The sequence below is a fragment of the Strigops habroptila genome, chromosome 2 (assembly GCF_004027225.2).
Source record: "Strigops habroptila isolate Jane chromosome 2, bStrHab1.2.pri, whole genome shotgun sequence".
NCBI classification, from domain to species: Eukaryota; Metazoa; Chordata; class Aves; order Psittaciformes; family Psittacidae; genus Strigops; species Strigops habroptila.
In genome coordinates this window covers 11825385-11838396 of record NC_044278.2, presented here as the reverse complement: position 1 = coordinate 11838396, position 13012 = coordinate 11825385, and the positions used below count along the sequence as shown (strand labels likewise).

General features: G+C 45.3%; 1 protein-coding gene and 1 long non-coding RNA gene across 8 annotated transcripts in view; one reads left to right on the top strand and one right to left on the bottom strand.

The window, feature by feature from the left end:
- Positions 1-8649, top strand: part of STXBP5L (syntaxin binding protein 5 like) — a 188510-nt gene extending 179861 nt beyond the window's left edge. For 6 of the 7 annotated variants that reach the window (XM_030472014.1, XM_030472013.1, XM_030472012.1 and 3 more), the window contains 6 exons: positions 1020-1259; positions 2221-2581; positions 3506-3671; positions 5993-6104; positions 6698-6918; positions 8229-8649. In XM_030472014.1, coding sequence (XP_030327874.1) covers positions 1020-1259; positions 2221-2581; positions 3506-3671; positions 5993-6104; positions 6698-6918; positions 8229-8270 — 1142 coding nt within the window. In that variant the 3' untranslated portion in view covers positions 8271-8649. The remainder of the gene's footprint in view (positions 1-1019; positions 1260-2220; positions 2582-3505; positions 3672-5992; positions 6105-6697; positions 6919-8228) is intronic. The other variant, XR_003989447.1, reaches the window with a different exon arrangement.
- Positions 8650-8749: 100 nt separating this feature from the next.
- On the bottom strand, positions 8750-13012 carry LOC115601689. Its single transcript, XR_003989448.1, has 2 exons — positions 10345-13012; positions 8750-9555 (listed from the first exon to the last, which is right to left on the bottom strand). It is a non-coding gene; the product is annotated as an uncharacterized LOC115601689 (long non-coding RNA).

The window sequence follows — 13012 nt, the reverse complement described above, 5'->3', positions numbered from 1 at the left end:
AGAAGAGCATATGAGGTTTCCAATGATGTAGCCATATTTTTGAGTACAGGCTAGTTGACAGCACAAATTGTTTTGCAAAGACTGTGCTAGCAGCCAGCCCTACTCTCTTCATCCCTCTGGCTCCTCTACTCTTCAGTAAACTTTTAGCCTCAGTGTGCTTTATAGCCTTCAGTGCATGGCCAGGAGCTCCCTTGCACAGCTTTGTGCTTCCTTCTTGGCACTAGGCAAAGCAGAGCAGGGATCCCTAGTCCTACAGCAGTTAGACCCTGTTTCTTGCTATTCCTCTTTGAAAAGCTCAGAGAGAGTCTCCAAACATATGTATTTGCAGTGAGGACAATACGACTCTGCCTCCAGCTGGCTCCTGCTGTTGCCTGCTGAAGCTTAGGCAGAAAGATGAACCAGTCAGCCCAGGCTCACCATGCAGTTGTTGCCAAGGGCACAGAGCAGGTTTCTCACTTTGCTCCCTGGGAACACAGAGTTGATTTCTACCCCAGGATGCTTTGGATGCTGGGATTACTTTAGCAGTCTTTTCCCCAGAGAGCAGTTATTAACAGCTTGACAATAAACCATGGCTATGAACACAGTGCTAGAACGTCCTAGCAGTGGAAACAAGGGCAGAGCAAAGGACACATGCTCTGAAGTTGGTAATGGTGTCCCCCTTCGTGTCCTACAGCAGTGAGATACATGGATTAATTTAAAATGCATTGGTAACATATGGGTCTAAAATTATTCCATGCTCTTTAGAACAAGTCCTTTGAGCTAGGGCTGTTGTAAATTCTAATTAGTCTGTGCTAATCTCCATAATAAGCAGCTATTTCTAATGCAGATCTAACTGATGAGGTCTGACAGCATTTTTCACACTTACTTATACACTGGCAGCAAGCTGGTATCAGAATGTTTGCTCAGGTTACAAAAACTCTGTGTTTTCTATACTCTACAGGGAGTTTGTATTTGCTGCAGGCTTGTGCCTCTTCGAGGATTGCCAATTTATGCCTGTTTGCTTGTATTTATTTATGCAGAAAATAGGGAAAACTCCTTCAGCCGTTCCCGAAGCTCCAGCGTGTCCAGTATCGACCGGGACTCCAAGGAGGCAATTACTGCTTTGTACTTCATGGAGTCCTTTGCCCGAAAGAACGACTCCGCTGTCTCCCCGTGTCTCTGGGTTGGAACAGGCCTCGGTATGGTCCTAATCCTCTCCCTTAATCTGCCTGCTAGTGATGATTTACGGCAGTCAGAGCCGGTCATGGTGTCACCAAGCGGTAAGAGCGCAACTCTTTTCTCGTCTATTACCTGCCTTGGTACAAGGGGGGAATAACTGCATGATTTTGTATGGCCTTTGGGGCAGGAATTTCTCAATACATGTATGAAGCAACAGTCACTCACTACACAAAAGGCACACGGGTAAATAAAGATGCTGTGGGAGACCCGCAGCTTCATGAACTGAGATGCTTCAGTTGTGTTAGTTCTGAAGAGTACTTTGTGTCACGGGCAAAGTTACCTTTATCTTGTGAGGACAGGGAAATTAGCAGCGTTCCTTCATATTGTGAAATTACAGTCCTGCATAACAGCTCTGATCCTATAGCAATCCTGTCTGGAATGCTGGGAAGTGTTTCACTGTCTATGAATCAGAAAGCTGCAGAGAGGCAGAAGGGAATTCAGGAAAGGAAACAAAAATGTTGGCAGGTTGAGGTAGCAGGAGAGATCCTTGGCTGAGTGAGTGACAGATGGTGTGGCAGAGAGAACAGAGGGCTGAGAGAGGTCAGGTCCGAGGAGAGGCAGTATGTGCTTAGTACCTTTACAGTAAAATCACGACAAAACCCAGAGAATGTGCAGGAATAGAGGGTTTCCTACCCACCAGCTTCTTTAGAAGAACAGTGCTGAAGGTCACCAGACTAAGAGCAGCAGTTTTACTGCTAGGGAACAAATAGCCTAGTAGTGTAATGTAAAGATAACAACCTATCTTTATGGTATTCAGTAGCATGTATTATATAGATTATTTAATATCTCTTGCCTAAGACTTTTTCAGTACTGGCAGCTTGTTTGTTCACTTTGTTGTGTGGTCAGGAAGAACAGAGCAAGCAAGACTTGTCACCTTAGCTAGATGAATGCGTTTGCTCTGTTTACAAGAGCTGAACGTCAGCTGTGCTGCACGCGTTTACGGTGCTGACAACCAGCTTCATTGTGGGGCCAGTGTCAGTGAGAGGAAATCATGTTTTGCAGGCACAGTTCTGACACTGAAAGGAGCTGTGCTGACCTTCGCGTGCTTGGACTGCATGGGGACATTGACACATCCACCGTACGAAGTATGGAGGGACCCACACAGTGCTGATGACGGTGAAAAGACAAGGAGAAGGAAGCTTGTCATGCATTCCCCTTCCTCCTCCCAGGATATGGGTGATCATCAATTTGCGGTCATTTGTTCAGAAAAACAAGCTAAAGTCTTCTCATTGCCTTCCCAAACATGTCTTTATGTCCACAACATCACCGAAACGTCCTTTTTATTGCGAGCAGATGTGGTCACCCTCTGTAACAGCGTCTGTCTGGCGTGCTTTTGTGCCAATGGGCACATCATGACACTGAGGTACTTATCTAACTAATCTTGGGGCAAAACTAAGCAAAGAGGTGGCACAGTGCTGTCACGTTCCACTTGTGTTTGCTCCAGAGTGCCTGATGCTCTGCATTAACTCCCTGGTGGGTGCATTTAATGCCCTGCCTTGCCACTGCCATACCTGTTCTTGGCCTGTCTCCACACGGGGAGTCAAGGCAGTTGCACAGCAAAGCAAACTGTTCTTTCATAGCAATTCCTCCCCACCCATGATGACTGATGGCTGGTGATTTTTACCTATCATAAAAGAAAGCCCTTATAATTTTGCTCAGTTATGGTAGGTCAGGTATGGAGGAGGATAGAAAAACTCGGGCACAGAAAGGGTTCTGTTCATCCAGTGTGAAGCAGCAAGTCTCACTCTTGCCATTTCAGAAGATTTTCTGCTCAGAGCACCGGGTTTCCCTTCCTTGTCACCTCCACCCGTGAGCTGACTGCGCAGTAGCCCTCTAGCTGTGCCCTCACCTTCCACGCTCCCTTTTCCCAGCCAGGCCATTTACATTTTGGAAGTGGTTTGCCAAAGTGGCAAGCCAGGGGAAGCCGGAGGACAGCAAAGGCAATGCTGCAGCAGGGCCTGGAAGCAGGGTCCATGCCCATGTGATAACTGGGGCAGACCTTACCCTGCAAACTGCCCAGCCACGTGGCAGAAGTCACACACATCCCAGACCCAGAGAGCAGCAGCAGATTAAGGGTTATTGAGGCAGCTGAAACTTCTTCAGCCAAGGAAGCAAAGTATGGCGGGAAGGCAGCGTGGTGATGGGAGAGTTTTTCAGCTTAGAGCTGCACTTTAACTATTCCAGTTATGAAAAGCATAAACGTAAACGTTGGTTTAAAACGCAGCTCCAGATCAGGTGTACCAGGAGTGGCAACCGGTGACTAACGTGGGTATCTGCTTCCCGGCAGCTTGCCCAGCCTTCGCCCACTGCTGGACGTCAACTACTTGCCAGTAACAGACATGAGGATAGCACGGACCTTTTGTTTCACTAACGAAGGGCAAGCTTTGTATCTCAGCTCTCCCACAGAGATCCAGCGCCTGACTTACAGCCAGGAGATGTGTGACAATCTACAGGTAAGGCTCAAACCCTTGCTGTGGTGCCTTTGTGCTTGTGTGGGAGGGCTGGTGGCCTGGTGCATCAGGTGTGAATTGCCACATGTTCACTGCTGGATTTCAGTATTTGAAGCGCAGGCTGTGCTGCAGGAGCAGGTCAGGCATGCAGGAGCAGCACAGGCGCGTTCCTCTCCACTTGCCCTGCCTGAATGATGCCAAAGCAGCTCTGTTGCTGTTTGAAAAGACAGTGCTTTTCATGGCACTGTCACCTTGCTCCTGCACCTGGGCCTACACCTTGCCCACATGTAGCTGCAGTCTCTCTGCTGGCTCCATACAGAGGCAGATTTGTGCCCACGTGGGACTCTTCACAGCCCAGTTCTCTAAGTCCTACCGTATGAAAGACCAACTGTTAGAAATGACTGAAGGGAAAGACAGGGAAACTACACATGGATAGCAGCTACAACAGTTGGTACCAGCATGTGTCCAACCACAGCAACTGCCTCAGTGACAATATGAATTCCTTCCTGTATTTTTAATCAGTTTTGATTTTAACTCTTAAAAATATCTGAATACTTGCAGCTTTCAGGAGATAGGTGGGAGCAGGAGACAAAACAGTGTGGTTAGCACCAAAAAATATGCTCTGTTTTAATCTATTTTTTAATTATTTACCATTGTTTTTACTCCAATAATTGGTACTCCTCTTCTTCCACAAGAGGAAAGCATCTCTCCTGTTGTACATTAAAATACAGAAGCTATAGAAATGATCTAATTAAAAGAAATAATTTGAGCAAAAGGTCTTTATGATGTGAGATTTCAGTTGAGGTTTTGGACTTGGGGGTTTTTTTACAATGAAAATGCAAATTAAAATTTCATTTACTGAAGAGGAGGAATTGTGAGAGGTTACAGGGAGAAAATGAGTAATAAAAGGGGAAAAAAATTGGGGGGGGGGGTAAGCTCTAGGTTATATAATTAGCAATGAACTGGGATAGGAATATAAAAGAAATGGTCCTGCCAGCACTCATAATGCCCCAGGGAATAACATGTGCTGAGCTGCTCAACTCCCATCGCAGCACTGCCTGTCTCAAGTCTGAAAAAGGCCTGTGAGGAGCGAGCATTGCACACAAGCTTCTGCGCATCGGAGAAGCAGCTGTTTTGCATGGAACCAATTGTAAAATGATCAGAAGGTTTGATCAAGGTACCTTAGAATATGGACCTACAGTGAGAGGCTCTTACAAGCTACATTATTTTGTTTATTAACCTTAATAGCATCATGCGACAACCAACCCAAGGGAAGCTTGGCCCTTGCTGCTCTGTGCTGCCAGGCTGTGGCTGCTGATACCTTGGCTCTTCTGTGAAGAGGACAGTAAAAGCCTTGCCCAGTTGTCGTACATGTACCCAGAGCAGATGACCGGGTGTCACCTCCTGCCTGGGAAAACAGGGCCAGGCTCACGAGTGCCTCCACTTGGGCTCTAAGGGCTGCAGTGGTTTTTCTCCCCACAGCAGGTGACTGTACAGAGGAGCAGAAGCACCCTCAGTACTCACCCTGCCAGGAGCAGAGTGCTCTGTGCAGCACAACAGCCTGTTGGGGCTTGGGTGAGGAAACACAAGCTGAGCAACAGGGCAGCGAGTGTTCCCAGTGCTGGTTCCAAACACGGACGTGACTGCATGCTTTTTAACTCAGTTTAATTCAGGAGAGCTCCCTTTTCCCAGTACTGCTGCAAATCAATCTGGGCATCAGAGCTGGTTGGGCCGATGGCTCCAAGGTCTGCCACCATGACAGTGCCTTCAGCTTATTTAGCGTTACTGATGGCACTGCCACCACGCACACCACCAGAGGAGTACAAGGGGAGGTTGTATGGAAGGTGGTGCGATTTTGCTTAAAAAAGCCCACAGAAACCACCCACACAACAAACCACCAAATTCTGTGAGCTGCTCGGAAGCGCTGACCTCAGGTAAGCTATAAAAAGAAAACAGGGAGTGACTGCCCTGCTTGTTTATTCAATTATAGTGTCGTCTCTGCTGTTTCCAAGCAAAATGTGATCTTATCACTGGTATTTACACTCTGCAGTGCTTATAGATTTTTTTCTCTGTGGTAATGAACGTAAGACTGGGCAGTGACAAACCAAGTCCCTCCGAAAGCATGAGTGAATCTGGTTAGTCCAAGTATTTGCCTGTCATGAAGCACAAATGCTAAGTACTCAATACTGTTTGCACAACAGAACCTTTTAAAACTCATTGATTAGATCCAATGCATGTGGACTCATTAATGCAAATAATGAAAACACCCAGAACTGCTTTCATCTCACCTATTTTTCACATGGACTTTTGTCTGACTTTGCTAGGACATGCTTGGGGATTTGTTTACTCCTGTGGAAACACCAGAAGCCCAAAACAGAGGCTTTCTCAAAGGACTTTTTGGAGGAAGTGGACAAGCTTTTGACAGAGAGGAGCTTTGTAAGTAATTTATTGGGATTGGGTTGTTTTTCTTTCAGAAATTAATTTGTGGGATCCCCTGCCCTTGTCATAGGGAAATCATAGACTCAGACTGATGTGGGTTGGAAGGGACCTTAAAGCTCATCCAGTTCCAACCCCCTGCCACAGGCAGGGACACCTTTGACCAGACCAAGCCCCGTCCATCCTGGCCTTGAACACTGCCAGGGATGGGGCAGCCACAGCTTTTTCTGTGCCAGGGCCTCAGCACCCTTCCATTGTTCCAATGTCTCAGCATCCATCCATTGTTAGCTTCTGAATGGAGGGGTACACAAGGTTCAGATCATGGATGAAAAAGTAAAGATGACACCATGAACAAGGGGGAGGGTCCTCAGCTGCCTCTCACGATTCCTTCACCTTGGCAGCTCTCTGAAGCAACTGAGGACGGGGTGTGACACAACTGTGCTGTAGCTGTGCACAGAGCAAAGCCTTCCACATGTGCCATCTGCGCATCAAGTGGCATCACCACTGTGAGGCTGCAGCTTGAGGATGAGAAGCACTGACAGAGCCACGGCCAGGGACTCATTCCTCTTTCTTTGTCCATTTCTCTTTTGCAGTTGGCGAGGCCACAGCAGGAAAAGCCTCTCGCAGTCTTGCCCAGCACATCCCTGGATCAGGTGGAATTGAAGGTGTGAGAGGAGCCGCAGGAGGCGTCATTGGGGACTTGACTCGTGCACGAATTGCCCTTGATGAGAGAGGACAGAAGCTGGGAGAGCTGGATGAAAGGACTGCGAGCATGATGGCCAGCGCCGAGGCATTTTCCAAACATGCACATGAGGTAGGGGCCCTGGCACCACACACCCAGAGCTAGGAACTGCCACCTTGCAACCAAGCTTTTGCTTCCCTTTGGGAAAGTCAAATATGGTTCTCCCAGTTCACCCAGTCATGTCGGTTTAGGTGTACTCATGTTAACTGGCACACCATCTTTCCTGCTCCCAAACAATGAGAATGCCCAAAATAAACTTCCATTGCACACCTCTTCCTTTCATCTTTTCTTAAATGAGCATCCATTGCTAGCCTCTGAATTTAGAACATGGCACTTCTCATCTCTCGCCTTTCTTATTCTGCTGGGGGGTTTTTTTAAGCCTCTCAGTGCAGCACATCTATGCAGTAGGGCAGAAAACAGGTAGGTGGATGTGTATACAGGAACCTTTACAGATCCGATTGGGAAGAGGAGGAGAACATTTCTTGTACAACACTGTGGTACAGTTCTATAGAATAGGGCTTGCCTGGAACAGACACTTCTGTGCTTAGAGCTGGAAATGGAAAGTTCTTCCATCCCACGCTGTTAAGGCTGGGAATCAACTACAGTGATTTTCCTTGAAGATAAAACATTAAAGAATACATCTCAAAATGCATGGTTTTTACTTAACATGCATCACATCTCTGGACAAGACCTTTATGTTTTTATTGGCTTTTTAAGTCTGACAAAAAAAAACCCCAACAAAACCAACCACAAAAAAAAACCCCAAACTCCCCCAAACTAACAGAAAGAATGTGCCCTGGAATGCAAAAAGTTTCTATATTCAGGGCATATCTACTGTGCTCCCTAGGCAAGCTTCTTTCCATAAGGCATAAAAAGAAAGTTCCTGGTTATTCCTATAGCTCTGTACTTCTTGCAGAAGAAAATGAATTAAAGCTCCTCAGGAAAACTCTTCCAATGCCCAGCAAGAGCAGGTCACTTTTTAAAATTATTTTGTTTAAATGTCACAATTAATTATGAAATTCAACATGAGGCCTCAGTGGACTTGAGACCTGATGACACTGCTAGTAAAGTACCACACTGCTCTTCATTTTTAACTTATGGAGTTTGTGACAGTTACTGGGCCTAGGTCATGTGTGATATATCATAGAATCCCAGCCTGCTTTGGGTTAGAAGGGACCTTAAAGCTCATCCACAGGCAGGGACACCTTCCACTGGACCAGGTTGCTCCAAGCCCCTGCGTCCAGCCTGGCCTTGAACACTGCCAGGGATGGGGCAGCCACAGCTTCTCTGGGCACCCTGTGCCAGCGCCTCAGCACCCTCACAGAGAAGAATCGTTGCAGAGCAGTGGTTTATATCACTTTGTCTGTTTCCTGTTTCTGCAGGTGATGCTGAAATACAAGGACAAAAAGTGGTACCAGTTTTAGACTTTCACAGAAGCTACTTGTGGCTTTAAGAACACTGTTCAGGGAAGCGGCAGTCATTCCCAAATCTACCAGTCACTGGCCAGAGACAGGTTTTTTTTCTCCTAGAAGATGTTTTCCTGTTACTATTATTGGATTCATCATGGTGGGAGGCAAGGAGAAATGTTACAGACCGTGAGATGGAAGCTGAAATGACGTGGGTCTTACTCCAGCAGCTGGCTCATGCGGTAGACAATTTTTTCCCGAAAGCATCACTGTGGCATGTAGTTTCTCAGAGGTATGAACTGTGGGGAGTGCATCTGGTTGAAAATACTCTGTACAAACTCAAATGTTAATGCACTTACTTATAAACCTTTGCATGACTAATTGACATCTTAAAAAACAAAACAAAAAAAAGAGAAAAAGAAAGCATGTTGTGACCGAAGAAAAATGGGATTTATTTCTATTCCGAGACAAAAAAAACCCAAACCCAAACCAAACACTTAAATGGCAAAAATCTTTATTTTTTAAAAGTGACATTACAAAAAGCCAGTACATTTCAAGCATGTTCGCTACTGTTTTCAACATAAAAATGAGTTGAGCTGCATTTTCTTATCTGCTATTTCTTTCCCTTGAAAACCCTTGCTTGAAATCAGTGCTCTCTAACTCCTACCAGAAGAATAAATAAATTCAAAATCCTATGCCCAAAATTTACAGATTTTTTTCAAGTAGCGAGACAGGCACTACCTGAAATGTCATGAAAACAAGAGCATAGAAGGGTTATTTGCAATTCAGAGCACGACATGTCATCCTTATCTGTACTTTTAACATGTGCTCTAGATTCATCTCAGTTGTCCTTGAAGGGGGCTATGGCAGTTGTCATTCCCATGGCATCTGCGTCACTTGGTTGCCTTATTTCCCAGTCACAGGAATAGCAAACCAGCTTAGGAAATGGTGTCTTCCAAGTGAGGAAAGGCAAGATGGGGAAGCGCAGCCCTCTCAAGTTCTGCTGGCAGAAGCTGCTTAGCAGCTTAGCAGCACCAGTGATTCTTCTTCAGCGGTCAGTTGAAATTATGCTAAAGGAAACTGCATGGTAACCCCCCCGCTAGGGCTGGGGCAAAGATCACAGCAACAAGACTAAATTATGGGCTGGGGAAGGAGCATGGAAACCAATTAGGAACATACACATATAACACATCTATAAATGACACCATGGGTGAGCGGCACTTGATGTTCTGCTCACGCTGCTAAACATCATTTGCTTCTGCTTCAAAGTGGCTCATTTGGTTTCTAAGTCCCCAACCTGCAGCTAGAGAAGAGAGCGGTACGTAGAACCTATTACCTGTCTACACCAGTAGAGCCCCAGCCCATGAGTGTGCTACAGGAGCCTCAGTGCCGCACAGGTCAACTGTTAAGTTAGAAATTTTTCCAAGATTGGCTTGGAGACAAGGCACTGAAGGCTTGGTTGCATGCGCCTGGACATAGCTTCAAATCAGAAAAGGAAAGTGAGGAAAAGGTTGAGAAGCAGCACTTAAAATTTTTCTGTAAGAGAAGAATAATGGCCTCTGTCCCTTCATAGAGTCCTGACAGACACTGATGCAGAGGGGCAGCATCCCCCTCCTAACCAGACCTTGACTTCACTGATGTCTCTGTCAGCCTAGTGTTCAGATGATGCCCTTCCCCTATCCTTCCTTTTGTTACAATAAAATGGAGCGTGGCAAAGTGTACAGTCCAGAAGTCTGGCTTTCACCATCAGCCCAGCTGCACAAGTTAAAGGGTTGGAGCAGACCAGAGGTGTTAAGTTTTAAATTCATATTGTAGCACCACAGCAATGTCATGCTTTGCAGGATTTTCACGTTTCTCTATGGGCAGAATCAAAACGATGGCCCTGCCGAGTCTAGCTCAGCCAGGACTGAGCCTCAACAAGTTCCTCTCTGTCATGGAGGAAACTGCTCTATAATTGTTAGAACCTTTGAAACTTGCTGGGAAAAAGGTCAAAGCCCAAGCTCTGCCTGCGTTTCTGGCAAGGGTAAAGGAATTGGAATTGTCCAAGAGCTGAGAGGCTGTCTCTGAGTGTTTGAGGAAACAGCAAACTCACCATCCTGATGCCAACAGGAACTGGGGAACTACTGGCAGCAACTGGGTCACAGAACTGGCCACTTGCGTCTGTGAGGAAGCACATTTATTCCTTATTGCTTTCTCATTCTCTAGAATGAGAAATAAATCACAACATTATAGCAATTCTATCTTCTGTTTAAATGTACATTCTGCCTTCCTGCACTCTGGCCTATACTGCAAACCCACTAGTCCCTGGGCAACAAAATCATTTGGGGCAGCATTCAAACCCTCTAACCAGCTTTCAAGCCCTTATTCTTCCTGCCTTCTCCACTTTTACAAAGGAGCTAAGCAGTCTTCACTGACACCACACCAAGGCCATCCCACCAGCATTTGGTCTGTCTGCTTCTGCAGAGCTGGTGCAGACAGAAAGGCTGTCACCGGGTCCAGCATGGCCCTTGTACAGCTGGTTTCCACCACGAGCTGGTGTGCAGGAGGCAGCCCTGGGAGTGGTGGCACGTGGCTCACTTCAGTGACAAGGAAGCTGCTGGTTCCGTGTCAGTTCTCAGCTGTACCTCACGTGTGTGGTTAACACTGAGTTCAGTGGGAACGGCTCCAGGCTGGAGCCTGAGCTGGTCACTGGTTTGAGCATCACAGCTCAAAATTAAAGAGCAACTTTTAATTGCTGATCACTGCAGCACACCCCGAGAGAAGTGACTTCAGCAAGTCTTTTACACAGAGCCTGACTGCCCCTGGCTGCGACCCGGCTGGAGCTTAACACCGGGGAGAGGGGGGAACCTGCCAGTAGATTTCCATTTTTTATGCAACAGAGAAATGAGAATTTAGCATCCCTCAAACTGACACTTTTTAATAGCAAACTGGGAAGCAACCTTCCCCTAGCACTCCCCAGCAGGTCACAGCTGTATCTTGCTTTCCACTCTTACGTATTTTACATCTTTCCAGACAATTACAACTTACTATTTCTGTTAAGTTCACCACTTGTGACTATAATTATCAATTTTCTTGTAGTCTGTAGAGATCTAAAACGTTGTATATGTTTGTATATAGAACATTCTATATATATAAATATATATATGTAATGTATATGTTGTATAAGTTTGTTAGTGCACACTGTTAAATGCTTTCTATCCAGATTTACCATGTATGTGGAAAAAAACAAACAGCCTTCACTTAAAAACATCAATGAGGGAGGAGAAACTCCTCTGGCCTGGTTGGTTTATTGTGAAATGAGGGGGAGTGTGGGATTTTTGAGGCCTGACCCAAACGCTACTGAAGGCACAAAGATGCAGCATTCCAAGCAACAAGCACAGCATCTGACCCGACTTGCCATTAGAAAATTGAGGACACTGGCTGTCAAAATCATGTGCTTTCACCTTCCCCCCTAAGACAGCACCACCTCAGGCAAAATCCTAACCATAGCCTTATCTTCAACATCACAACCCTCTGTTACAATAGACCACAGTGGCTGGAAATATTAGCTGAATTTCAGATGCATTTAGGTCATTTGGATACCCTGTTCCCTCAGCTCTCTATCCCACCCACATCCAAAACCAGATACAAACACACACACCTGGGGTCAACCAGATGTTTTTAAACTTATGCCTACAGCTGTAGGTAGACAGAGTATGCAGAGAAAATGCATGAGGTTATTTATAAGGTTTCAGAGTTGACAAGTCCTCAATGAATTACAAGCTATTTGATTAAAAAAGAATGAAATCCATTTCCTAGAGCCTTAAATTCAGTTTCAAATCTTGAATTAAAAAACATGATTAAGGAAAATTTGAGAAACAGGTTTTGGTTTGTATCATTAACTGTTCTCTAAATTCTTTTTACAGTTCTGCATTTCAACTATTTATATCAATTAGATATTTCTTCTATTACCAAAATATAGCTTGTTATACAAATATTTAACAGAAACACTCTATTTACTACCCATAAAATTATCACATACAGAAATTCTCTTAAACAGTTTACATATTCCTCTAGAGAAGCCCTTTCACACCACAATGTGTGCATTGTAATGAAGATATACATACAAAAATGGTTTTATCAGTATACAATTTAAGAAGAAAGCACTGCAGCTTAAAGAGCAGCAGTGTCAGCCTCAGGACTCCTCCATATATAAACTGTGTGTATTGTAACACAGGCAAACCCCTCAGATTTCAGCTACTCAAATCCCCACCCTGTGCCCCCCCCCATACAGCCTTCTCCATAGCCTAAAGGTGAATTCAAGCACAGTATGTTTCAGTCTACAGTGTTCTTCTGCCTTGGCATGGTCTTAGTAAGAACACACTCTCTCTCATTAAGGAACTACGTGTGGCCATTTGTAGTCAACTCTTCATCTTAGGTGTATAAGCAATAGTCACGTAAATGAGTGTTTCCATTCATGTGTTTTGTTTTGTGATTAAGTCAACAAATCGAACATTGTACTTTTTTAAATAGCAACCAATATTCAGATTCAGTGTCAAGGAAACATGGACAGAATATGTGTGGGGTTTGTTACCGAGTGAGTCATTACCTGTATCTCGGGACGAAGGCTGAACACTCCTGCACTAACCATGGCCTGTTTGCACAGGTATCGTCAGGCAGCGTCACAAAAGGAAAACCAAGGCATCTTTAACTGAGGCTGTTTTGAGTCCCCAGTAACAACCAAAAAAAATAAAAAGAGGGAAGGAAAATAAAGGCAAGAA